This window comes from Coloeus monedula, assembly GCF_965178545.1.
Source record: "Coloeus monedula genome assembly, chromosome: 1".
In the NCBI taxonomy this organism is placed as follows: Eukaryota; Metazoa; Chordata; class Aves; order Passeriformes; family Corvidae; genus Coloeus; species Coloeus monedula.
This window is the reverse complement of record NC_138781.1, coordinates 120,301,671-120,325,510: the sequence shown is the minus strand read 5'-3', so window position 1 is coordinate 120,325,510 and position 23,840 is coordinate 120,301,671. Positions and strand designations below refer to the sequence as shown.

General features: G+C 41.8%; 2 protein-coding genes across 2 annotated transcripts; both read left to right on the top strand.

Moving 5' to 3' along the window:
- Positions 1–1,583: 1,583 nt before the first annotated feature.
- Positions 1,584–2,633, top strand: MOS (MOS proto-oncogene, serine/threonine kinase; the record flags this gene model as incomplete). Its single annotated transcript, XM_082299188.1, has 1 exon — positions 1,584–2,633. One exon carries the CDS (start codon positions 1,584–1,586, stop codon positions 2,631–2,633), a length of 1,050 nt encoding a protein of 349 aa, XP_082155314.1.
- Positions 2,634–19,281: 16,648 nt separating this feature from the next.
- On the top strand, positions 19,282–22,279 carry RPS20 (ribosomal protein S20). The gene is made up of 4 exons (XM_082280967.1): positions 19,282–19,417; positions 20,736–20,835; positions 21,569–21,642; positions 22,056–22,279. Exons 1-4 carry the CDS (start codon positions 19,415–19,417, stop codon positions 22,236–22,238), a joined length of 360 nt encoding a protein of 119 aa, XP_082137093.1. The 5' UTR covers positions 19,282–19,414; the 3' UTR covers positions 22,239–22,279.
- The last annotated feature ends 1,561 nt before the right edge of the window (positions 22,280–23,840 follow it).

Sequence of the window (23,840 nt, the reverse complement as noted above, 5' to 3'; positions counted from 1 at the left end):
CCCCAACATGTCTGTTTCACACTGCCAGGTGAGAACCCAAACTCTCCAATCTCATTCATCTGTGGTCCAAGTTTGCTTCCCTGTGAATTGCTGTGGCAAATTTCTCCTGATAAATCTCAGTTCTGGGGAAGATCTCCATCACTGATTCACTACAGAGTGATGTCTTTGAGACCCTCTGGTCGAGCTGATCTAGAGTTCAAGGAGGGTCAGAAGATGACTTTGGGACATCAGGTTTGTGTGTTAAGGTGAACAACTGAGCGCATCTCAAGGTGGAGAACACTCCAGTTCTGTTTGCACAGGGTCTGGGTACCCTTGAAACCCCCCTCCCCCGCCCCCCCCACAGCAGCTTGTGCTGTATTTTACTCATCCGGAGAATTAAAAAAACAAAACAAAACAAAACAAAACCACCAAAAATGAAAACACCAGGAGAACTCCGCAGGAACTGTCTGCAGAGCTGGTGCTGCCCAGAGGTAAACTCTGCAGAAAGAGGCATCATCAGTCTGAAGTCCCATGGCAGAATCTGTACTGAAAAATCTGACATCCAGAGGAAGGTTCTGAAGAGTGGGGAGGTGGGAAACAGGGACCAAGCTTTCCAAGATATTTGTCAACACGTATAGAAAGGTACTGGAATATTCAAAAGTCCTTAACTGTATAGGTCCCATAAGGGTGCTCTGCTATCTGGGCAGTACAGCAGGTACCAAACACTATGGCAGTTGGCATGAGCACTGCAAATACATGAAAGGGTCAAAACTCAAAAAAGCCCTTTGAAAAAACACTGGGACCACTAAAACAAAATTATCTTTGTTTGATTTCTTCCAGAACAGCTCTGTAAATTCAGCAATAATTTTTCTAAGAAGGATCCAGAAATAAAATACACACCTGTAGTAACTGCATGGAGTGTGATGGGAAGATGACCAAATACTTATGTGTAATTCTAGTTACTATATCCAAAAGATGATACAGAACAATCACTTGTTTTTATGCTGCTGTTAAGGTTGCAGTCCTGCGTGGGCAAAGCCAAGCACCCAAAGCAGTCCCCTGGTCCCAGTCATGTTTAAGTGGTAGCTTCCTACAAACACACTTTTTTTATATTTATGTGTGCCATAGCGTCATCAAAGGTCAGTACTCACCACTTCAGCTGCTTCCACTGTCAAAGTCTTTGAGCTCTTTAATGCACCTGATGCTGATCATTCCTGCCTGGAGCCATGGTGAAATGCATTCACCAGTCACTGCTTTATTTACTCCTGGGGCATTTTGCTAGAGGCATTCAATGGGCGGAACATTTTTTTTTTTGAGATTAGAAATGATTTGAAATACTTATGAGTTAATAGTTTTTTAGCTTTAAATCCATTTGCCTTGACTTTCTAGAGGTTTGCTTCAGGGCTGGAGAAGAATGTTTCCAGGTGAACCTGATTTGGTTCTGACAGTTGTCACAGATGCAGTTCATTTGAGGGAGGGAGGGAGGGAGGGAGAATTGTGAAGGGAGGATAAAAGGCTTTGGAAGGCAGGTTAGAGTCTTTTCTGTCAGGGAAGCTTTCCAGTCTTCTGTCTTAGTAACTGCCTGTTGTTTTTTCCTTCATATTATGCCATCACCTATTCCTCTTAATTGTTTTCTTTCTTTTGAGTATTCCCCCTCTTCGGATTTGCGCCCCTGCAGTAGCCCTTTAGTTATCCCTGGCAAAGACAGCAAAACCTTTTTGGGGGGAGCTCCTTCAACCAGGACTCGTTGCTTACCTCCACGCCTGTCTTGGTGCTCCATTGACTGGGAGCAGCTCTGCCTCCTGCAGCCCTTAGGATCTGGGGGCTTTGGCTCTGTCTACAAAGCCACCTACCATGGTGCAACTGTGGCAGTGAAGCAGGTGAAGAAGAGCAGCAAAAACCGGCTGGCATCACGGCAGAGCTTCTGGGCTGAGCTGAACGTGGCCCAGCTCCAGCACGATAATGTGGTACGTGTGGTGGCTGCCAGCACGTGTGCCCCGGCCAGCGAGAACAGCCTGGGCACCATAATCATGGAGTACGTGGGTAACATCACCCTGCACCATGTAATTTATGGCACTAGGGATGCATGGAGACAGGAGGAGGATGATGAAGGAGGATGTGGAAGGAAGGCCCTGAGCATGGAAGAGACTGTGTGCTATTCTTGTGACATCATGACAGGCTTAGCCTTTCTGCACTCCCAGGACATTGTGCACTTGGACCTGAAGCCTGCAAATGTTTTCATCACTGAGCAGGGAGTGTGCAAGATTGGAGACTTTGGGTGCTCCCAGAAACTGGAGAAGGGCTTGTCCCAGAGCCCCAATGTTTGCCAGCAAGGGGGCACATACACCCACCGTGCCCCTGAGCTCCTCAAGGGGGAGAGGGTCACTGCCAAAGCAGACATCTACTCGTTTGCCATCACCCTGTGGCAGATTGTCATGCGGGAGCAGCCGTACCTGGGAGAGCGGCAGCACGTGCTCTATGCCGTGGTCGCCTACAACTTGCGCCCTTCGCTGGCTGCCGAGGTGTTCCACGAGTCCCCAGCGGGCCGGACGCTCCAGGGCATCATCAGCTGCTGCTGGAAGGCGAACGTGGAGGAGCGCCTGAGTGCAGACCAGCTGCTTCCCAGCCTCAGGGCCCTCAAGCAGAGCCTCTAGGAAAACTCAGGACTCTTTCTATTTCTTTTGTCGACTTTTCTTTCCCTCCACCCTTCCTCTGAGCATAATTAATTTAGCCCCTGTGTGATCTAAAGACTTTGTTGCTGTTTTCTATGCTTAAAAAAAAAAAAAACAAAAAAAAACTAAAGCCAAACTGTTTTGATATAAGAAAATTAAAAGTAGTGATTTAATGAAACTGGGGTTTTACCCTGTAAGGGGATAGAGGCAAAGATCAAGATGTTGGCAGACATGACTTTTTCTGTTTGATGTGTTGTGTGCTGCCTTGCTGACTGGGAAATGTGATGTGCAGGATAGCTGTTGGTTGTACATAAGTGAAGTACAAATGAAGGTTCTGCTTTTGGATGGTTCTTTATATGTAATAGCTTTTGGTATTTTCAAAATGTCAGATATGAGTAGTTCTTTGTATCAGCTAGGGTAGTGCATTTGAGTTTTTCCTCTTCATTTACCAAGGCATGAGTATGTATCACAATCAATGAATGCAGAAAAATAAATACAGAGTGTCAGTGTTCTATTTAACCTGTTCCTAGATGTACTTAATTTCAGTAAGTATGCTGCTTCTGATATGGAAAATGCGAACTACTCACATACTCCTTGAAATAAAGAACCTTTTTGTCAGTCTAAGGCTACTAAGAGTAAGAAGATGCATTAACAACCTGTCCTTTTTATAAGACTTCCCTGCTACCAGGTGTGTTAATAGCAACTTGCTAGTTGGAACATTGTAAATTCTGAAATATTGTAAGAACATTTTGTGAAGAATAGAGTTTTTAAAAAGGGGGGAAAAGAATGGTAAAGGGAGGATTATTTGTGCTTCATAATGCACAGGTTAGGATTGGACAAGATACTGGAAGTACTGAAAAGGAACTTTGCTTACAGCAGTAATAATGTTCCTCTTCTGGTGCCCAAAGCATACACTATTGAACTGTCCTCTGCACTGCTTATGTCTTATCTACTATCTTTTCTAATCTGGTTGTAGTGTGTCTGGGAAAGGAAGTGCTGTAGGCAATGCTAAAGACAAAAAGCTCTGATCCCTGATTTATCAGAACTGGTAATTGTACATCTGAGCCCTTATCTGGAGCTGCCTGCTGTAGCTGATATTGCCATTCTGCTCAAAGCCTCTGCTTCTTTTTAAGACAGGAGAAAGAGTGATGTTTCAGTCAAATTGTTTTTCTTCTTTACCCTTCCTCCCCCTTGCTTCCATTCTGGAAAAAAAAATCCCAAAGGAATTGAGCCAGTTTCCTGATTTCTGACACACATCTGTTCTTAGCCCCGTGAAATCCTGGAAATGAGCAACTATGTGAATTTGAGATGATTCTGTAGGTCTTTATGGTATTTGGGTTGGTAATTGAAATTAATGGTTTATAAAGGATATCTAAGCTTAACTATTTCTTGGTCTTCTGTCTGCCTTAAGTGGAAATATAAAAGGCTGGCTGGAATAAAAAAACTTAAAGTAAATTCTGGAAAATATTTCCTGTGTTTCTCTGTCAAAATAATTATGCTATAGAACCAGAACTTTGTGTGTGTGAGAGTGTGTTGCATAACTTAATAAAGAAGTTGTTTTATAGAAGTTATCATAGTAAGTCAGTTACCTTTTGAAATGATTAGCTGAGGGCATGTAAGATAAAATTATAGATAAAGCCATTGACATGCCTCACCTTAACTTCAAGCCTTAAATAAAAATATTTGTGGTTTTCAAAAGAATAAAAAATGGAATTAATTTTCATTACTAGCTCCTAAATGCTTATGTGTTGTATTTATTTTGCCAGTCTAGGAAGCTTGTTGCTTATACTGCTAGAAACCTGTGATTTTTTGCTTAACGATACTTTAGCATCAACAAGTGCTACTTGAGTCTCTGTGAAAAATCAAGCACCCTTCAAATTCTCTGTTGTACTTGACAGAAGGATACTGAATGGCCCAGATCTGCTCTTGAAGTATAATCGGCTCTGCAGATGTTTCTGTCAGTTTTATGGGGTTCTCTTTTGATAGTGTGAGAGACAACTCTGCACAGCACTCAAGGTGTAGGCACACCATACTCTGCTGCCATAATGATGGTCTCTATTTTTTAATCAACTTCTAAGGTTTGTTTTGTTTTGTTTTTTGATTTCTAATGAGCTCTAACTTAACACTAATCAAGAAATATCTCAAGCCTAACAGTTTAGAATCCTTGGTTCTATGTTAGGATGATAATTTTGTCTGTTTGCCTCACTATACACCAATATACCTTGAGTTTCGTTCTGCCAATTTGTAGTTGGCCCTTGCAATTAAATAACTCCGCTATCAGCAAATTTGTTTATCTTCTGGCTCCCCGTCTTGCACTTCACTTGTGGATGTGCTGGGCAGCAGAGGATCCCCTGAAACACCAGTGGGTATTTTCTTCTGCTGAGAAAATGGACAGTTTTAGCCCCTGTGCCTAGCTTTTGACTTACCCAGCCCCAGGTTTTCTCTCCTAAATGTGGCTGCTCACCACCTTTCAAAAGTTTGCAGTGAAGGATTTTTCAAATACCTTTGGAAACCCTAAGGGAACATATCAATCAGTGCCTTATCTACATGCTGTCAGTGTTCCTAAAGAATTCCAACACAGTTGTGTTGGAAGTGCAATTCTTCCAACCAAAGCAATATTGGCTCTTTCTAAACAAATCATGTCTATGTGTCTGTTATTTCCTTTACTGTAGAATCTGCTGATGTATCTTGTACAGCTGACAATCATGTAATTAGGAAATTTATTTTTTAAAGACTTTCCTGGGATACAATCCTGGAGAGAAGAAGAGCCAAGGACACCTGGTTGATTTTCAAGGATTGCCTTCTCCAAGCTCAAAATTGATCCATCCCCATGAGCAGGAAATCAGGTAAAGGTGATAGGATGCCTCCAAGGATAAGCAAGGAGCTCCTGCTTACACACAAACATAAATAATAAATATGCAGGAGTTGAGAGACCAGTGTGGGGTTTGGAGCAAGGAAGATTTACTGTTGGTAAGGAATGATCAGGTTAGGGAACATTGAAGCAAACAAGATGTACAGAATTTTGTAGGACCTGAAGGAGTGCATTCACAAATGCTGACAGAGCTTGCCAATGTCATTGCCAGGTAACTTTTGGCTATCTCTGGAAGGTCATGGTGCTCAGGAGAGAATTCTGAGGTCTGAAAGAAAACAAATCTAACTCCTGTTTGCAAGATGGCTAAGAAGGAGGATCTGGAAAACTTAAAGCCAGTCAACCTCATCTAAATCCCGGGAAAATTGGTGGAACAAATAACTCTGGAAATCATTGCCAAATATGTGAAGAAAAAAGGTGATTAGGAGTAGTCATCAGGGATTTATGAAGAGGAAATCATGCTTGACCAGCTTAGTAGCCTTTTGCAGTGAGATTACTGGCTGCTGGAGGGCAGTGGTAGTTGCTTGTCTTGACCTTAGGGAGGTTTTTAGCACTGTTTCCCATTACATCCTCATAGAGAAACTGATGAAGTACTGGCTAAATAGTGGAAACTGAAAATTAGCTGAGCCACCGGGCTCAAAGGGTTGTGATCAGTGACATGAAGTCCAGTGGGAGACCGCTCATTATTAGTGTTGTACCCCAGAGATCGACACTGGGCCCAGGGCAGGCTAACATCTCCGTTAAAGGCTTGGGTGATGGGACGGAGCACCCTCTGCAAGTGTGCAGGTGATACAGAATTGGGTGGAGCAGTGGATATCTTGGGTGGTTGTGCTGGTGTTCAGAGACAATTACCAAGAGAAATCTGCTGCTGGCCCCCGGTGAGGGAACGGCGGGGTCGGGCCCGTGGCGGTGGATAACCCCTGCGCCAGCCCGCACTCGGGGCCAAGCGCTTGGGAAGCGGCTCTGCAGGAGGGACCTGGAGCTGCGGGCAGACACCGAGTGGAACATGAGCACACAATGCACCCTTGCGGCAAAGGAGGCCAACAGCATCTGGGGTACGCTGCAAAGACTGCTGCCAGCTCTGCCAGAGCGCTGCTAGCTGAGGTTATTCCCCGGTGCTCACTCAGCCCGGGTGAGACACAGCTGGAGCTCTGTGGTCGGCTCAGGACTCTGCCGGAACAAGAAAGTCATGGATGTACTGGACCAGGAGTGCGGCAAAGGGCCATTAAGTTGATCACAGGATTGGAATCTCTGCATGTGAGGAGAGGATGAGAGATGGGACTGTTCAGCCTTGGAAAAGAAGACTCAGGAGGATCTTACCAGTTTGTAGAAATACTGATGGGAGGCAGTAAATATGGAGCCAGTCTCTTCTCAGTGTTGCTCGGTGACAGGACAAGATGTAATGGACACAGAAAGACAGGAAATCCCATTTAAGTGCAAGAGAAAACATTTTTATTGTGATGATGGTCAAAACTGGAGCAGGTTGTTCAGAAGGGTTAGGAAGTCTTCATCCTTGGAGATACTCAGAACCCAACTGGACATGGTACTGAACAAGCTGCTCTAGTTGACCCTGCTCTGAAGAGGGAGTTGGACTAGACAGCCTCCAGAGGTCACTTCTAACCATGGAAGTTCTGCAATTATAATAACTTTCATAGATGCTTGAATTTCAGACAACTCCTGAGTTCTACAAAAATCCTTCTAGCTTGAGCCTATTTTGTGTTTCCTTCAGGGACAACGTACATGCAAGGATCACCCTGATTCTTTGCAATGGCTTTGTTGTCTTGGGGGGGAAACAGGTTAAAATGTTTAGGTGGGGTAGTCTTGATTTTGGTTTGGGGTTTTTTTTGTTTATTTTGTTTTGTTTTTCTTTTAAAAACCTGACACCAATAGATCTTCCAGAGAGTCTTGACAGATTTCTTGTTCTTGATATTCTGAAAATGAAGAATTATGGAGTTTATGTTAGTTCCTTGAAGTTTCTTTTTCCTGTCTGTTTTTCTATGTAATCCACCAGCCTTTTATCCTTTCTGTTTTCATCATCTGGACCCAGCTTCAGGTTTTTAAAAGATTCCTTCCTGCTTCTAAAGCTGGAATGAGCTAATGAGTGCAGCTGCACATTGCTCTTAACTTTGTCATACTTGCATACCTCCGAATAAAGTGTTAGTAGAAGGCACCTGATGCCAGTAGAGCAGTTGCAGACAATTGTGTCATAGCTCTAAGGGGATTCTGTTCATCCAAATTTTTCCCTTTCTATAAACTGGTTTTGTCCTTTATCTCTCCTTCCCCACACATATGTATGCAGCACAGTTCCAGATGGTTAGCAAGATGTGGTTATAAGTTATAAACCTTAAGGGCTACTCATATCTAGTTTATTTATTCTCTTTGTTTCTGGAACTGATTGCCAGTAGCTTGATCAGCCTAAACAGAAGATTTATTGCAGTATTGCACAGATTCAGATGATGCAGCATCAGTGCCAGTCTGGGAATGGTGCTATAGGAATGTCTTTGCTGGCCAGGTATGCTCTATTCAAGGCATGGGTTATCTGATGCTAACAACATCAAATAAGAGTGTACCTCCTCAAATAAGAGTCACCACACATCTTAACTATGGTCTGAGGAAGGAACTAAGCCTCATTTCTCCCAGTTGGTAAATGTAAAGGTCAGATCTCTCGTGTCTTACTATGAACCGAGTTCCACAGCTTGATATAATTATTTTCCTTGGAAACTCAACTATTCTGGTGTTTAGTTTTGTTTGTTTGTTTTGTTTTTGATAGCAGCAACCTAAGTGCTGTTTCTGGGACCCTGGGATGCCATGTCACTGCAGCCAGTTTCTCAATGCGAGCTGCTTTTTGTTTTATGTTCTCTGTCCCTAAATAGCACAAGCTGCCTTTCGAACTTCCAGCTCTGTAGCACTGAGAGCTAGCTATTCAAAACTGGGGGGGTTAGCTCCTGCCTCACAGCAGCCTGGGGTAACCACAGCCTGCATGGAAACTTCAGCTCTTTCTCATTAATCTCCCACTACCTAACTACCAAACCTGCTTGCATTTACTAATTTTGGAAAGTACATATAAAGAAGATACTGTAAAGTGCTTGCATTCTCATGAGTAGTAATCAACAGCAGTAGCCCTGGACATATTAACCATATCAGAATGTTGTATTTTGTGCTTTCTTGGTTATATGGAGAGTATTGTCCACTAAGGGAAAGCACGAATTAAAAGTTCTAATTTTGGCCTTTTTGTCTTTTATTTGATAACGAACGGCATTCACCATCCCAACATCCCCTGACACGTGTCCTCTTCTTCCTCAAATGGGCACGTGTGTAAAACTTGACAGCATGCACTTAAGAGATTTTATATCATTTTAATTGAATCCCCAGGTAAGAGCCAATACTAATTAGTGCTGGAATGGTCTTAGGTAAAAATGATTTTTTTTTCATGCCTTACAATGAAAAGCAACTTCTGCATGCTATCCTGAGTTCTGTAAAGTGCAACAATTATTTTAGCAGCCAAGTGATTACAAGAAAGACAAGAAAAGATGGCTATAAGCATGGGAACTATGCAATTGTAATAAACAGCTTCTAGGAAGAATGAGAAAGAAGGCAAAGTATGGAAGTTTATAATTCTGTATTAATCTTCCCTTACTGTAGCTATTACTGAGGGTTTAGTGTCTTTGGATCCCAAGTAGAAATATCAAAAGACATTTCATAGTAAGTTTTAAAAGAAGTTAGCACAAGCTACAATTCTGATGCTGTGCTCTTTATCTGGCTTGTTCTGTTGTTTGCTCCTCTTTCCTTTTTTTTTTAAATTTTTTTTTATTTTATTATGCTTTATCTCAACCCAGAAGGAAAGTGGTAACATCACTATTTTCAAACAATATAAATACTATATAACTTGGAAGTGGGCACATCCTCAGTTCAGAAGGTATGATGGGAAGTATGAAAACATAAATCTGAAGATGTATGGGTTGCTTCTGTATTCTGTTGTAAGATATACCACAGCAAAGAAAACAAACAAAAACTGTTTTACACAATATATCACAAATATTTGTAAATTCAATGGGACTTAAATGGATGCTTACTATTCGACTTGTGTTTCCATTTTTGCAGTGTTAGCATCTGTGTTCATAAATTCATCTGCTAGAACAAAGATGAAAATTGGGATAGGAAATGAATGGTTATTTTTTAACTTAACTGTACTTGGAATATTTTACTTTTACTTTGTTCTAGCTATTTATCTGCTGCAAATACCTTCATGCAGCACTCAAAGAGCCTCTTTCTATGCTTCAGTTAAGCCAGCTGCCAAATATTTGTCTGCCTGTCAAATGAGAATCCTTAAAACCAGTTAAAGAAGGCAAATGGAACAAAAAAAGTCTACTGGCATCTACCCCAGTCTGCCAATAGCTAAGGATGCCACGGGACAATTTGATGGTAGAGGCACCACCATCCACCCCTGGACTTCTACGAGCTGAGTTCTGCTGTTGACCCAGCCTGAAGTTCAATAGCTCAAGTGTTCAGCAGAGCAGGGAGGTGATTGCATTTGCCTTTGCAGGGCACCTGGGATAATAGGGTAATTCATAACTTAATAAATATTCTACTGCACATGTGCCAGGCTACAAAGAGCAAAGTAGGCTGCAAATTGGAAATGTAAATCCGCAGTTCTTTTTAAGTCACTCCCCAAAAAGGGCAGAAGGAAAATCAGTTTTATTTTCAAGCCATGTATTTTTCTCGACCACTTGAGAATGGCGAAAGGGTTTTGATTCAGACCTGGGACAAATGAAGCTGGTCCCAGAGACAAGTACAGAAAGTTGCACCTGAACAGAGATTGTAAGAAAGCTGAATGTGAATAGGGGAACAGATAGGCTGGGGAGGCTGGATTTCTTTAAATAGTAGTTAATAGTATACATTACATAATACAGTAAGTTTAGAGAGATACCATACACCTTTTCCACATTCTTGTTTTTCTCTTATCCAACAGTTCCAATAAAATTCTTTACAGATAACACAAAAGCTACATGCAAAGCTTTTGAAGGAATGTATCACTGCACTAACATGCCAATAGATGAATGTCACACTGATTTTTCTTTGTCAAGAAAGTGACAGAACTCCAGACCTCCCTTAAAGTTGTCAATCCTTGTACAGCTTTTGGGAGTGAAATGATTGCTATTAAATGTTTTCTGATTGAAAGGGGGAAAATAGATATTCTTAAAGTTTAATAAATCATTCCTGCTAACAGCTGATTTTCAGAGGAAACAAATATCATTACATTTTTTAAAACGTTTTCATGGTTGCATAGTCTGTTTAAAAAGTTGTATATTGAATTGCAAACAGCATTTGAAAAAGCATCCTGATCATAAAAATCAGTACTATCTGACCAATCATAGCAAAAGTGCCATTTGCCCAGGGAGACAAGGGAGGAGGCTGGAGGAGGCAAGAAGACAAGCCAGAGACAGGGAGAGAGGAAGCACCCCAAAATCCAAACCTATTTTGCTACAACCCTTTCAATCAGTGAAAGTCTCACTGAAAAATAAGTTTGTGCTGGCAGGTGGCTTTCTCTGTTGTATGTTGGAGATACCTGCCCACTGGACTGTCACTATATGACTTAAACTAAGGTCTTGAACTAGTGCTTAAAATTAGATAAAGTCACCGATTCAGTTCAGAGTGGTCACCCATTGCCACCAGGTCAGAGTAGTTAATCATTCATTAGTTAATTAATTGGTTAGTTAAAAGAAGCATAGCCTTCCTCTCCCAGCCCCAACCCCCAGAACCCCAACTGGTCTTGAAAATGAAAACCTGTCTAATTTTAAATGCTCTGCAAAACATTACCAGTGCCCAAACTGCCTGAGAGTGGTATTTTTTCTTTCTTTTCTTTATGATTGTGCTATTACTAATTATGATTAGTTAGTGCTACATTTAAGTGGCACCAATGACTTAGCAATGTATGATAGCACACAGGTAATGGTAGATTCTTCACTGGAAAAGAAATTTCCTTTATATACGTAAGATTTTAAGCGGGAAAAGCTCAATTTTCTGTATCAAAGGTGTGCTGCTGGCTTGGTCTTTTTTTTTTCCCAGGAAAAATGAGAAACAATTCCTACTATTAGCATAAGCATTTGTTCCTGCTGGAACAAAGGGACTGGCTCTACCTCACACCAGGAACATTTCACAAGAGTGTATGAGAATCACTTATTCCTCTGAACAGGTAAGGGACTCAGAAAGGAAATGCACCTGTGGCAGTGTGGTAAGGGGCTTTTGGTAGGATAAAGTGCCTGCTGGGTGCTCTCACAAACAACTTCCAATAGTCACAATTATTGAAAGAATATTTTAAAATGTGTTCTGTACATAAACAAAAACCATGAGGTCATAGTGCTGAAAAAATGACAAGCATTAATATTGCTGGGATTTTTTTCAGGGTGCATGAGTACCATACTCCAACCCACCTTCTATGTTTACCACAATACTTAGTTTTATTTGCCTAAAAATTGAATGCTTGACCACAACCCTTGTAAATGCTAATATTATCTTTTCCTCAGTTTTAAACCTGTAGATTATACTGCTTCCCTTGATTTGCATCTGGCAAACCTGTTGCTGGGGATTTCACTGTGCACAGAGGCTGGAATGTTGGATGTGCAATCGTGTGCACATTTTACATAGAGTTGCTCTTACGTTATTTAAGTGATTGCTGGAGGGGAAAAAGACTTTTCTGTTTTATATCATTTCCTAGGGGAAAAATATAGCAAACTATATTTCACATTTACAACCACATTTTGTAGACTGGTGTGAAAGGCCATGCACAAGCCCCATTTTCATGAAGTAGGAACTTTTTGTAAAGTAGGAACTTCTGTCACTTATTTAGGTGAAAGCTAAGTTTAATAGACTTCCTGTAAGCTCCTAGTAAGATGTTCTCTTGAACAAAACTTCTGGGTCTTCTATGAATGATATTAAAAACTCTATGGTTGTTGTTCCTGCCCTGCTGCTGCAGCCTCATAACCTCCATGCAGTGAACTGCAGCTGCCACTTTGCCACATTAACTTCATGGAGTAGTTAGTAAAGCCTTTGAAACCAAAACTTCTTCGTATTTGGTGCCTCTTGGATCACTTTCATGGTATGCTGTGGTTCCAACCAGCTGTTCTGAGCAATCACAGCATGATGATTTCCTCAGAGGCTACTAATTCCTGTTTCTAAAGCACATCTTTAACACCACAGTATCTCCTTTAGTTCCAGGTCCTAAGTTCTATGTTGTTATTCCTATTTCGGTCAGGTTTTGAGTAACTTAGCTTGGCTAGTTCACAGAGGGTCAGGTCACAACAGGAGAAGCATTGCTGAATTGGCTTTAATCTTCCTTTACAGATGCCAGGGTCAGGAAGGGCACTTCAAGTCCCACAGAAGGCTAACACCTGGATGTAATCTAGATAAAACTGCAAGTTGCAACTAATATCCGGCTCTAATAGTCCTGTAACATCAAGGTGGAAATCACCCCTTGCTTTAAGTCTCCTCATCATCTGTGGCAAGCATTTGCTGAATTTTGTGCTTGCAAACATTCACCATCTGAAAACCAATTGGATCAAGAATATCACAAAAGGACACCAATCCTGAAGAGATGAGGAAAAATTTTTCACGAATAAAAAACCTAAACATGATGAAGTGATGCATTCCATATCAAGAGAAATTTTTCCTCTAGGCATAAGGCAGTGTGAGGCCAGAACCATTCCTTAAATTATCCCTGTTCCCTGACAGAGAAGCAGCACAAGCACCGTGAAACAATTCCCTACTACTCTGTCTCGCCAAGGAATTATACTAGATTAAACTGGTCTTTGGATGAAAAAACCATGATCAGTGGGCTCTGAAACACATAGGCAAACATATATGTGGACTACATATACTGGCAAACAGAACTGCTGTAAAATTAAACACTTTTTTTTCTCTCCAGGACAGACATCCAACCATGCTAATACCCTGCTGCTGGCAGCTTCCCACAAAGTCTTTGCAGGAGGCAGATATGAGGAGGAAAGACAACTCCAAAGTCTTTCAGAGCACAGCATTGTGAGAGTTTGTACACACCAGTACATACCACTAGCTCCTAAACACTCCCAGTACAAAGCACCCATAGAGAAGCCAGCAAGGTAAGAGCAGCTAAACAACCCGTGCCCTGGAAGCCATTTCCAATTCTGGTGTTAGAACAGCTTGCTCTGTTCAATGAGTCCCATGGATATTATTTGAGTAGGTGCAAGTTTTCAACATGTTGTACAAACTACTGCGGTCTTCTTGAGCTATTTTTACAAAGTGAAACAGATCACAACAAACAGTGCCAAGTGGTGCTGCCTCAAGTGGCCAAATCTGGATTGGAGAGATTTGTGTAGTTTAGAGTTCATTTTTTGTACTTGATTAACCTTTCTCCACATGAAGTCTTCTGAGGTGATTTCCAAAATGAAAACTGGATGCAAAATTGCCACAGTTCTGTTTGTATGCCCACTAGTTCTGCTTTCACTGGGCTAATGCTGGGGATTTTTTGTACAGGGATTATATGCTCCCACTCTTGGTAACCTGGCCTGCATAACAACAGATGATAGGGTAGGAATGTGAGTATAAATAGTCTATGTGAACAGAATACCCAAACTGGCATGTTCTGAGAGGATTGTCGGGGTCAGCAACAGAGGATGTTTGCCCAAAACATGATAATACTAAGAGGAAATTAACAATAACAAAGCTTGCTTAAGACAAGGACCACCCAGATTAAACACTAACCAGGGAATTAGATTAACAAGAACCTTTTGAGGAAAAAAAAGTTAGCTTGAAAAGCAGCATGAGAATTTGTGATTATTAGAAGAAATCTTGGGGTGGGAGAGCAGTAGGTGCTAATATTTCTAAGATCCTCCTCATCAGACATGGTAAGTAGCTGCCACCCCACTGCTGGTACAGACTGGGGGGACTGACAGGATCAGGCAGAGCAGTAGGGACCCACCTCTCAGGAGTGCAAACGGGAATTCAGAGTATACTTTTCCTGGCATGTGGATTGGCTGCACAGGCTCCCAAAACTGGGACTGGGTATTTGTAACCCACATTTCTTGTGAGAGAGTGGAAGTGCATATAGAAACCTGTGAATATGTAGGAGTAAGAAATCGCTGGGTGCTTACTAGCAGTTTGTAAGCCTCTAGTATCGTGATTTCTGCTGTATTGCTGATACTGATCCACAATATACAGCTCATTGATTACCAGCAAATTACATGTTGCTAATCAATAAACCACCTCGGTTGCTATCAAGACCATGTGAGCTGCACAGTTACTCTCTGCAAAAAGTGTTTTTTTCATTATTACGAATTTGACAAAAGCATCACATCAGCAGAGCAAGGAGTGGAGAGAAAACAAACATTGTTCCAGAAAAGCAGAGAACACATAATTCATCAATTTGGAAAAGAAAAAAAAAAAAATTAAGATTGAACTAGAACAGGATGAATTCAAATATCCTCCTGAAAGCTGTCCAGATGGACAATCCCATTTCAGCCCTGAGTGTTTTAAGATATATTGTAATGATGTATCAGATTCCATGTCATTAAAAATGCTGTAGCATATCAGCAGCTTTGTATTTTTCGTCACAGTGATCTGTGTCAGAAAAACAAAGTAAAAACAAGGCTGACAAGGGAGAAGTTTTCCTCCAAGCACATCAATGACATTAGAAGCCGAGTGTATTATCTGCCAGGCATAAAGTACGTATTTAGAAAGAAAGAGCTTGTGGTGATAACTACAAAGTTCAAGTTGCCCACTTGAAAACATCTCCTAACAATCAATATTTGTGGCAACATTTGTCAACAGTAAAGGATTCCATTAAAGCACAGTTGCTCTTTTTCTGAATTACAGACTTAGTTCATGTCTTCCATGCTTGCATGAGAAATTTTTAAGATAAAGAGAGCCTAATATTTTGAGGGGTGGTTGCGTTTTTATATGCTGAGCTTTATACTAAAATCGGCATGAAAATTTAGAAAAATGTAAAATGGACAGGCTAGGTGCAATATGAGAACTCCAGCTGTGCATTCTGTCCACCTGCTACCTGCAGAGAGCATTGCCAGTTAGCAGCTACCCATCTACACAAATCAGTCTTTTAAAAGGGGGTATTTTTTAGTTCCAGCTTTTTTTCTGAAGTTTCAGTAGCTGGGGCACTTGTAGAGAAAGCTAACTGCTGAGCAAAGAACTTGGATGAGAGTTCTGCAACATGATACAACCAAGAGACTTAACACAAGAGGATCAGCAGATACCTACAATTAAGACCAAGGAGATGCTGTAGTCTTTCTTAAAAGGGTTGAAAATAGCTTTCATCGGATTTCTCCTGACTGGTTTAGAGACTCAACCATCTACCGATGAACGTTCTGGAAGCCTCAGGTACGATCCTGCTTCACAGGTATTTTAAGATCAGAAGCTCAAACAAAACCCTTAAAAGTGTGTTCAGATCCCAGTGACCTCGGAGAAGGAAGTGATTTACAAGTAAATAGGAACATGTTAATCACCACTGAAAGCAAATGCTTGAGGTCTCTAGGCTGGCACAACCAAGACAGCTTCCAAGGAGCTGCCCACATCAAATAATCAGTATGAAAAATGACAGAGCAGATTTAAGGAAGCTACTGTGAGCCCTGCCAAAACCATCCACGGGCCACCACTGTGAGATAAGTAGAATAAATCTACTCAACTCAAAGAAGTGAATGGTGTTTAAAACCCAAGCTACAAAGCCTGGGGAGTATGTCTGTCCTTTGACGCAGCCAAAGGTGCATCAGAAAGGTTCAACATTCACCAGAAGACAACACAAATCTTCATTTCACTAAGTTATTACAGAAGATCTGATTGACAACGGGCACACGCTCCTTCTGTCACACAGGTAGACTCATGCCAGAAGCTACTCTTCTGAAGGACAAACTAGTCAAAGGAAGAGAGAAAAAAAATCCCCAGTAATCTGTAAACACCAAAATAAAAGTCAGAAAGTGTCATGAATACACACGGAATGATATTCTGCATGATAAATCACTAAATTAGGTATTGTTTTTGCTACAGACTACCAAGGCATGTTAAAAACATATCTTGCTTCTTAATAATTTATCTTCTTAATTATTTGACATGAGGCAAACACTCCTGGAAGCTTCATCTAAAAAGCACAGGCTGTTGGGTATTAAATTAAGTCACAGAATCACAATCTCTTAAATAAAGTTAGCATTGTCTGTGGAGAAAAACCTACATGAAAAGCAGTATGTAATCAAAGGAAAACCAGGCAGAATATAAAATATGTATCAGAAGTTAAGAATAACAAAAAACTCAGAAGATAAGCAGGAAGTTGTATTTAGAACAGCTATTTACTCACATGAATGGCAAGAGGGAGCATTTTTTAATATATAGCGTATTTCAGAGAAAACAAAGTTTAGGCAAATTTCTGTAACATATTTGTGGAGAAAAACAACACATATCAGAAAATTCCAACAATAGCCATGGAAAGCCTTAAACATAGGAACAGAAGTGAGGCGGTTTTTAAATCAGCAGCTCCAGATAGCCTGCATCCAAGAATTTTAAGAGCTGGCAAAGGAGACTTGTGTGCCGTTAATGTGGATTTTCCATAAGCTCTGAGAAATCTGGGGAAGCTCAGGAAAAAAAAAGAAAAATCTCAAAGAAAGCTGAGGTAGTGCCAATAACTGAGAAAATAAGTAAGAAAGGAACAAATTCAGGAACTTACGGTCAACCTCGCCTTAACCCCAGGGAAAAAAAAAAAACAAACCCAAACCAACTTCTTCATATAGGAACAAGAAATAAATGAGCAAACTGTACTTAAATTAAACAGCTTAAATGTATGGAAAATGTATCTTTTTGGAATGACTTTTTTTTTTTTTTTTGTGAAATTACAGCATTTGTTTGGTAGACAGTAGGAACAGTGTTGATATACCACATTTGCACATTGACTTTTTCAGAAGGACACGGAGAAACTGGCACAGCTGTGCACATACAGTTCATAGCAAGCAACTTAAAACTAAGGCTACAGGTCTGTGTCACCACTGAGGACTCAGTCAGACATATTTCTAATTGAACCCCACAGGAATTAGTTCTTGGCAGCAAGGTACTTGGTATTTTATCTGGAAATAAAGTTTACTAAGAACATTCATAAAAGCTCTAAGTAAATAGTGTAGCAGGGCTGCTGATTGGGAACCATCTGGATTACTGGAAAACTAAGTGCTTCAGCATGATCAGTGTGAGGTCATGCATTTAAGAGTGATGAATATAAAACACTTATAGATGGAAAACTTCCTCAGGAAGTAGTTGGAATAGCTGGTAACAGAATAAACATGGGTTCCTTGTGTACAAGTTCAAAAATAGTATATATGTAATTGTTAAAAGGCTCAGAAAACAAGCCACCAAAACCAAATGATGTTTTTATTGCAGGGAGGAAGAGACCAGAGAACTGTGACTATCATCAAAACAGATTTTTTAAGTACTGATCTCCATTGGCAAAAGACAACACTGCATTTCAGGAAACAGCAACTTCTGTATCCATGTTTCTTGGAACTGCCTTATCAAAATACAGCCTCTAGTACTTTCAAAGAAGGTATTAGTAAATTAGAGATTTCAAAGAGTACAAATAATCCAAGTGCAAACAAGCCTAAACTATGGAATAGTTGGCATATAAAAGTTAACTCCATCACATGAGGTTTAAGGATCAAATGAAGACCACTAAAGCAACTAGTAGGGAAAAAAAAATATTTTAAAGCAGAGTGTGATAGCTGAACGTAAGCTCATCCTAAAACACCAAACAAGCTTTCTTGAATAACTGTAGTAACTACTAAGCTTCCAGAGGTGCAGTAGTTATGCTAACATTATACATGTCTATGACTCCTGGACAGAACTCCAAATTAGAATTATTAATTTTAAAAGATAGTCATAGTGACCTTACTATAGGCCATCATTTCAATACATGCTTCTCTGGTTCTTCAGTGATGTAACTTGAAACAGACGTATTTTCAGCAAAACACTTGGTTTGGGACTAACAGTTACTGCTGTTCAGGCTACATCAAAGACCATTCTCAGTAAAAAATACGTCTCCAATGCCCAACCCGAACAAATAATGGAACTCTCATAAATAAAATTAATTTAAGTATGAATGAAACGAGCGCTTTTACTCAAAACTTCTGCTCTCGCATCTCCACTTTACAGAATCATTTGGGCTGGAACAGACCTCTGAGACCACCGAGTCCAGCCTGTGACCGAACACCACCACGTTCGACTAGACCACGGCACATCCAGTCTCTCCTTAAACACGTCCAGGGACGGTGCCCACCACCTCCCTGGGCAGCTCACTCCAATGCCTAACCACCCTTTCTGTGAATAAACCCCTACTAATGTCCAACATACACCTCCCCTGGCACAGCTTAAGATAATGAGTGAAGACTAAAAGACCCAAAGGCTTAGACGGGAACGGGCTCGCTATCACTGGAAGCGATAAAGCCTCTCTTGTGAGCCAAATTCCGATCCTCCCCCAGCAGAACGTCGAAAACTCCTGGAAAAGGCACCCAGCAGCCCGAGAAGCCCGCGGGAGCCAAGCGCGAAGGGAGCTGTACGCCGCAGGGCGGGCCAAGCCCAGGCAAGGGGGCATGGCAGCTGCCGAGCCCCTCTCCGCTCGCCATCGGCCGCGACTACGAGGCCACCATGCCCGCAGGAAGCTGAACCTCCCCAAGCTCCCCGCCCCGGCGCTTCCGTGCTCGGCGGGCGGGTGAAAGGTCCCGCAGCGCCCGGATGGAGGCGGTGCCGCTCCGCTATATAAGCGCCGGCCGCCGCCACCCCCGCCTCTCCCGCGCCGCCGCCTCCTGGCTCACCGCTGTTCGCTGGGCCCCGCGCCGCCCGAGCCCGGGAATAAGTCGGTCAGGAAGGCTCCGCTGCCGCCATGGTGAGGCGGGGGAGCGCTGGGGACGGGGGAGGGAGCGGAGCCGCCGCGCTGGTCCCGCCGCGTGGCCGCCGTGGCCGCCCGGGTGGTGCAGGCCCTCGGCCCCGGGAACGCGCTGCCCTTCCCGGGGGTGCGCGGAGGGCCCCCGGCTGCCGGGGCGGCTCCCGGAGCTCACCCCGAGCCGGCGGGCAGGGAGGGCGGCCTGTGGGCCCGGCAGCGTCTTTCCCTTCGGGAAAGGCAGCACGGGAGAACCGCAGGCGGAGGGGAGGCGGCCGCAGCCCGGCGTGAGCGGTGCTGATCCGGCCTCGTGTCCCTTACAGCGCGGCCCTTGTAAAGGGGATGTGATAAATTAATGCGGTAGGGAACACTTTATCGTCAGTGTGACATCCCATGTTTCACAGAATCACAGAACAGTTTAAGTTGGAAGGGACCGCAGTGGGTCATCCTAGAGCACATGGCACAGCATTGCCTCCAGACGGCTCTTGAATATCTCCAGTGAGGGAGACGCCACACACAGCCTCTCTGGGCAATCTGCTCCACTGCTCAGTCACCCGCACAGTAAAGAAGTTCTTCATGTTCAGGTGCATCAGTTTCTGCCCGTTGTCTCCTGTCTTACTGGTTGGCACCACCAAGAAGGGCTTGGCTCCGTCCCCTGAGCACCCCCCCCCCCAATTTATATTTTATAGAGGCATACATATGTATATTTCATCCCTTTTTTCTTAAAACCTTTCTTTTTCCTTATTTTTACTCCTATTTCATCAGCTCGTTTAGCGCACGTTAATGCCCCATTATTTGCAAGTGTTTAATCGCTTAAGCTCCTCAAATCAGTTTCCTGAGTGGCCGAATTTCCTTCTGGCCAGGTGCCCCTTTTTGTTCTTGTGGTGTGAGTTGTGGCTGTTTTGTTGGTCAAGTCTTAATTTGTAGTCAGGCTAAGTTTAAGATACATGAAGACTGACGTGTTTTTTGGGGGTTTTTTTGTTTTTTTGTTTTTTTGTTTTTTTTTTTTGAGGAAAAGGAATGTTTGTGCCAGCTGTCTACAGGCATAGCAGGGAACACCCGGGTGTTGCAGCTTCCTGCCGTGAGATGCAGTTAGACACTAAAATTCTGCTTTTCCTTAGAGTTAGGACTTTGCCCTTTCATTCTCTTCCCATTCTTTCTTCCATGCCACCATGCCCTTCAGATATCTCTTCTAGTCAGTAGTGTAATACAGTCCCACAGCTAAATTGTTCTTTACACTCTAGAAATCTGTTTTTAAGAGGCTGTGGATTGTGCTGGTTGGTGTTCACTGTAGTGTCTGATATTTGTAACTTCAACGTTTTAGGCATTTAAAGATACTGGCAAAGCACCTGTGGAACAAGAGGTGGCGATTCATCGCATTAGAATAACTTTGACAAGTCGCAATGTAAAATCACTGGAGAAGGGTGAGTAGTACTTTTCTGTTTACTTGGGTAGCTTGTCAAGTAATGAATAATAGGTGCCATGTTATGCATTGCAAAATACAATGTATTGAAACCAGTTGTAATTAAAGATGTTACTGTTTGCCTGTTTGTATGTGCCTTGGCTGGCAAAGTCAACCAAAAGTGCTTCATACACAGAAATATAAATTCAGATTTAATTTTTCATGAAAGCTGGTGTTTTGGGGGTTTGCATTATGCTGAAAACCTATGTCATAATGACTAATGTAAGAGAGTGCAGCTTCTTCCCTTTAGTTTTTGTGGGGAATTTTGAAATAGTTATCACAGTTTGAATGTATAAGAACTGAAAGCACTGGTTTCTCGATATTTTGTCACTTGTGTTATGAAGAATTTAGTTTAACATTCTTTAAGAAATTATTTAATCTGGTTTAGGAACTAGCTTTGCCGCTGTTTAATCATATAAAAAAATACTGTTTGCAGGCTCTTCAGGCAGATAACAGCTTAAATAGAGTTTAAATAGAGTCGTAGTAATGGCTTTGTTTACTGTTGGAACATAATTTTGCTCATCATGTCACAACACTTCCAGTTGTACGTGGTTGGCTATGAGGATAATGCTTAAAATGAATGGCAGTGATCACTCATACGCTATTCTGAGCCAACATTTTGTTTGAAATACTTGCCTAAGAAATCCAGCAAGTAAAACAGTCGCAAACCTGAGCTACTGCATGTCTTTTTTCAGTCTGTGCTGACCTGATCAGAGGTGCTAAGGAAAAAAACCTGAAGGTGAAGGGACCTGTTCGCATGCCCACCAAGGTACTTGACGCTGTTTTCCTGTCTTAAAAGTTGGTTTTCTTTCTGCAACTGTGTGTTTAAAATATCTTTTTTTAAAGAACAGAAGGTGAGATGAAAAGAAGTACTACTAAACTGAGGGTGACCCAGTGAAGAAGATGATTTCACAAGTTGCTTTGATACCTAAAGTAACTAGGTGCAAAACATGTTGAATGTGGAAGGGGCTTTTCTGTTCAGTTTATTTTAATAATGAACTTCTTTTTTTAATGAAATTAAATATGTGGGGAAGGAATGTTAACATCAGTAGACTATAACTTAATAGATAACTTTCTAATGGCATAGGTACCATACAGTATTTAGAGGTGATCATATTTTTATATGATTGTAGATGACTCCTCTCAGTCCATCAGCTAAATAGCTCGTGTTTGACTTTTCAGACCCTGCGGATCACTACCAGGAAGACGCCTTGTGGTGAGGGTTCCAAGACCTGGGATCGCTTCCAGATGCGTATCCATAAGCGGCTCATTGACTTGCACAGCCCTTCTGAGATTGTGAAGCAGATCACTTCCATCAGCATTGAACCAGGCGTAGAAGTTGAAGTTACTATTGCCGATGCCTAAATGATGGTCATCGTTGAATAAAGTTGATTTACAAATTTTCATCACTTGTTTCTTTTCTTATGCGTGCCAAGAGACAGCTCTGGGATGACGTTTGTGAAGGACAACAGAAACCACAATCAGAGAGCTGTGTGAGAGGATTGTATGTTTAAGGAAGAATGTGTCATCTGTACATACCAGGAAAATTGAACATGGGCATCATGGTTTCATTGGAGGCTGGCAACTGTATGGTTGTGCAGCACTTTATGAAAAATACATTTTTAATAATTTAGAGGTTTAACTTTGGCAGAAATCTTAGTCTATAGACAGACAAGTACCTGCATTAAAATTGATGTTTAGGGAAAATTACCAAGCTTTCAATTCTTGGTTCTTGCTGTGCAACACTGACTTAGCTTATTTGGCTTTTTTTTTTTTTCATATGTGTCACAGTCAAAGGATCCTGGGGGTGCTAGTTATAAAACTTCATAATTTGCGGTGAACACATTGAATTTAACAAGTTTATTTTGACTTGCATGTAGAGTCACAAAACTGAGCTGTGGAAACTACCGAGTTGTCTTTTCAGGTTTAGATTTCCACAGATACCATTAATGCTAAGAGTAAGCTTCATATGTAAAGCAACAGAACAGCAATTTTCATTGCTGCTTTTAAATCTCTCAAGCAAAGGAACGATGGTTAATTCTTAAACCAACAAAACAAAGTCCAGAGTTAAAGAAAACAATTTTGTTTAATCCATTTAAGATTGGATTGCTGCTTCTGCTTCAAGCATAGGAGGGAACTTGAATTCTAATTAAAACAAGCAGTGATGGTCCTCTGCAAGCAGCTTTAGGTCCTGTTTATGTTTGCTAAGACCTGAAACTGACCAAAGCTTGAGCTTTCTTACTCAAGAGATACAAGAGGCCTTCAATTTGCTTAAATTTAAGGCCTTAAAAGGATTCTGACGCTCCAGTTACTAGGCTTGAGAGCTTCGGTAGAAGGGAGGTGAGTTAATGTCAATGTTGTGTCAAAGCTACTTCCTTGAGAAACAACTGAGCAGAGGGGAAAATACCCCCCAAAACAAAACACCTGTGTCTTCCTAAAAGTCTGTTCCTAGTAATATGCCACAAATATAAGCTGCCTGACAAATACTTCTAGATGTAGTTTTAAAATTATTTGTAATATACGGGTTGCTCTTTACCGGGATAAATGGGCAAACAAGTAGCAGATGAGATCTGTTGCACTCACTGGCCTTTGTGTATGATTAATTACTCAAGTAGCCTTGCTTCTGATTAACGGAGTAGCCCTGTGACTGAAAGCACTTGGAGGGATCTAGGCCGGGCTGGCTGGCTTTGACACCGTTTCTGCCTTTGGTTTTTCCTGTTGGTCAAAACCTGTTGCTGTGAAACAGTTTTGTATCAGCTTACAGCTGGCTGGCTGTACCTCTGGCCTACAGAGTGCCTCTTGCGCACACCTAAATGACCTAAAGTCCCATCGATGTTGTTTCAGCTGTGGCACTTAAAAGACCAATTTCCTTTGACATCTTTTTACTTGTCTCCAACTTACCCTTAAACACAAATGCAGCTTTACCCTTGTGTCTGGGTCCCGTACTGTGCAGAAATACTGCTGCCT

Excerpts from the sequence above, each read along its gene's own strand:
- RPS20 (XM_082280967.1), top strand. Across the intron at positions 20,836-21,568 it reads TGTAAAATCACTGGAGAAGG|TCTGTGCTGACCTGATCAGA; the intron begins GTGAGTAGTACT and ends GTCTTTTTTCAG. Across the intron at positions 21,643-22,055 it reads CTGTTCGCATGCCCACCAAG|ACCCTGCGGATCACTACCAG; the intron begins GTACTTGACGCT and ends TTGACTTTTCAG.